This window comes from Ruditapes philippinarum, unplaced genomic scaffold, assembly GCF_026571515.1.
Source record: "Ruditapes philippinarum isolate M1 unplaced genomic scaffold, ASM2657151v2 ctg3348_1_1_1_1, whole genome shotgun sequence".
Classification (NCBI taxonomy): Eukaryota; Metazoa; Mollusca; class Bivalvia; order Venerida; family Veneridae; genus Ruditapes; species Ruditapes philippinarum.
Window position 1 is genome coordinate 21,782 of NW_026854105.1, and position 3,469 is coordinate 25,250.

At 30.7% G+C, this 3,469-nt stretch overlaps 1 protein-coding gene across 1 annotated transcript; it reads right to left on the reverse strand.

The window, feature by feature from the left end:
* Positions 1–442: 442 nt before the first annotated feature.
* Positions 443–1,665, reverse strand: LOC132738967 (uncharacterized). The gene is made up of 2 exons (XM_060726598.1): positions 1,452–1,665; positions 443–831 (listed from the first exon to the last, which is right to left on the reverse strand). The coding sequence occupies exons 1-2, from the start codon at positions 1,612–1,614 to the stop codon at positions 566–568; spliced, it is 429 nt and encodes a 142-aa protein (XP_060582581.1). The 5' UTR covers positions 1,615–1,665; the 3' UTR covers positions 443–565.
* Positions 1,666–3,469: the final 1,804 nt, after the last annotated feature.

Here is a 3,469-nt window from a genome sequence, read left to right on the forward strand (position 1 = left end):
TAATGCCGGGATGAATGACGTATAGAAATGTTTTAATCATTGTTTGATACAGAAAATACTGTGCAAGAATCACTTTTCAGATCTTCATTCACATTTGTTTTGTTTTTTATAACATTGGTCATCAAACTTGATGTTCATTTTTAACATTATGTCGAGCTGAATATCTTGCTAGCAGACCAGTTCAGGTGGACATTGTGAAAGTATATTATGCTGAATTGTAAATGCCGATCTGATGGCAAATCTTATCCTCATAAAATTGTACAAGAACCAGCCATGTAAATGCAAATACTGAATGGGGTAAAGGGAAAATAAGATTAGACTAAATGTGATTTTTTAATGTAGAAAAACATGTATACAAGACTTTTTATTATAGGAAAAGAGTATGCAAACAATATCTTACAATTTTTACATGGTATCAATAAGATGTCCCGAAAAAGTAGACCAATTGCCACCATAAAGCTCTTCGACTGATGTGAAGGCATACTCATTTTGAACCCAGACTTCATCCCCCTGCTGTAATTCAATTGTTACGGCTAGTGTTGACGTTACATACAGATTGTTGTTTTTACTTCCTCCATGAGCTAACGCATACCCAATCCATCCTCCATTTCTTAAAAGCGTCACACTGGAGGAATATCCTGGGGTATTTGTTATAACTACGAAAAAACACATAGACTCCTTTTATTGGTGCCGTAAAATGCCCGTAAGACGGACTATAGCCGTTGCCAACGTTTGTGATCACGTGGTCGAAAACAATCTTCTGATGTGAGCTCATGTTTGTTATGGTTCTTGAAAGGCCTGCTGTAAACGCAACCGACATATACTCATTACCTGAAAAAGGCAATAATTACTGACCAAACATTCATAATCCATTAACAACTGAAAATCCAAATTGTCTTTACTCTTAACTGGTATTAACATTATGTTTTCTGCTACCTCGTGCAGTTTTTATCTACCATTACCATTTTTACAGTTCATATCTTTAGTTCACATTAAGTCATTTAAAAAAGTCATCTCACAACAAAAAGTATCAAAAACATGTAGAAATACATTGCTTACAACCCAATAATTCCCGATACAATAATTGTTGTTGTGCTTATTGTTTTTTGTTTGTTTTTTTTCTCTTTCTCTTTTCTACATTTCCTTTCTTCAATACATTTCAAATTAACCATTTTAAGCTAACTTAATGCATATTTCACAATTAAAAGAATATTTGATCGGCATTAGCCCTATACCTTCTTGAACCGACCGTGTGTAGCCTTTTGTACCAGTATAGATATGAGCCATTCCGCACAACCATATCTATACTGCTACACATCTATACTGTTGGTAAGTTAATGATCTTGATTTTGATATTGCAGTTTCTTAATTTTCAAATGGATAATTCAAAAAGTAAACCATGATAAATTAATTCCACAAATTTTTACAGGTAAAAGGTTAGCAATACATACCATCATTTTGTTCATCAACCTGTCTCTGTAAATCAACCACTCTGTTCTGTAACTTGACGATTTCTTGTTCCAGCTTTTGAAAACTCGCATCAACTGTGTCTCCCTGATCACCGCGAACACCAGCAACAAACAGAAATATTACCACTTTACAGAAATAAATCATTTTCAATAGTTTATTATGTAACTAGACGAACTATTAACTAGTAAAGTTTATATATGATACAAAGATTACACTAAATATTATCATTAAAATTATCTCTAAGTGGCGTATGATATGTACTTACTTTATCAGGCATGACACATCTAAACGGAAATTATATATGACGTGAATCCCAGTTCTCAGATAATCATGTCAAATTTAAGATATTATGAGCGACTTCGACTGGATAAGGTTTGAAATTCATATGAGAATTACATTTTACAATGAGAAACATTTGAATAAAATGTGTCTTTGGAAATCTGTAGTTCTTTCAATTAAAGTTTATTTGTTTTTGTAAGACAATTCTTGGATATGTCGTTGGGCAGCTGATTAATTTTCCATAAACGTACATTTAAAGGAATGGCGTATAAAATTATTTGATAAATTGAGAAAGAATGTGAGAATGATAAGCATGATACACATTGTTAAAGGACACGAAGAACCAAATTTATCAGCAAAAACGCCTAGAAAAAGGATGTCGGAAACCCTTTTCAGTAATATTCTCAAATGATTAGTCATCTTGTGTTCCTACACATCTTCAGCATCTCTTTCCTCTTGTGTAAATAACTGGGAGTTGTAAGTTAAAGGATCGACATGTTAGAAACGAGAGATTTGGTAATGGCCGACAAAAATATGAAAATTACCATTTTCCCAGAATTAGTTATTGTTGGCAGTTTTAACTGCTGGTAAATTTCTTTGTTTCAATTTTGTATCAAATATGACACAGATGCATTTTAGTATGTACTTTTAATGTAAAAAGTACTTTTGAAGGCAAAAAAGAGAAAAAATGTGTCAAAAAAGTAGGAAAAATTGATTTTTTTTTTAATTTACATCTTTACATTTTCTTCTTCCTATTGTTGAAAGTATTATTTTATAAGTTATGTTACAAACATTGACATTTTTATACATAAAAATGTGCCATTTAATTACAATTTTTCAGATAATGTGTATTTTTAAAATGAATGGGGTAAAAATGAAAACATGATATAAATTTCCATAAATTTCGTTTTTTTAAACTACTTTAAAGGGACTCCACTGAGGTTTTTTTGAAATGATGGAACTGAAAATATTTTTCCAGATAAATGTACCATTTGATGAAGGTTTAGACCACTTATCTTTGTGCAAAATTTCAGATCATTCGCGCACTTCGTTTTTCCATAATAATTATTCAAATTGTAAAAATATGACCAAAAATGAAAAGCGTTTAAACGCTTTTCACACAAATCGAGCTATGAAAAGCATAAAAATACGATTTTCATTTTTTTTTTTTTTCGAAGTATATCTTTGCATATATTTCAGTTTAAAGTGCCCCAGCCCATTTATGTACGAAAATTCAAATTTTATGTTCTAAGGCTTCTAAACCTCAGTGGAGTCGCTTTAATGACTTAAATTTACTCGTTTTATATTTTTACACTTTTCATACATTTCTTAAGCAAAAATGCAAGAACTGCAAGGATTCCTAAGAAAAAAAGTTAATCAGAAATAATCTTTCATGCAACTTAATGGGTGGGGTAAATAGAAAATACTTTTAATAATGCTATAAGTTTAAAAGGTTTTGAAAATCGCAATATCAAATCACTAAGATGATTAAATAAATTTATTTTGCATCACTTTAAACAGATATGGTCCAGAAATCTAGATTAAGTATCTTCTTTTATATAACAAATATTTTGCCGCAGTAAATAATGTAAAAATGGATACAAAATTTGGAAATAATGGGTACAAAATATAAATGGTTGAATTTTATTTTTATCTTTACATTACCGCATGTGAAGATTTCACGTTTATGACACTTGTCAAATGTTTCAACAGAACAGAA

Excerpts from the sequence above, each read along its gene's own strand:
- LOC132738967 (XM_060726598.1), bottom strand. The coding sequence starts at position 1,614 with ATGATTTATTTCTGTAAAGTGGTAATATTTCTGTTTGTTGCTGGTGTT. Across the intron at positions 832-1,451 it reads GGTTGATGAACAAAATGATG|GTAATGAGTATATGTCGGTT; the intron begins GTATGTATTGCT and ends TGCCTTTTTCAG.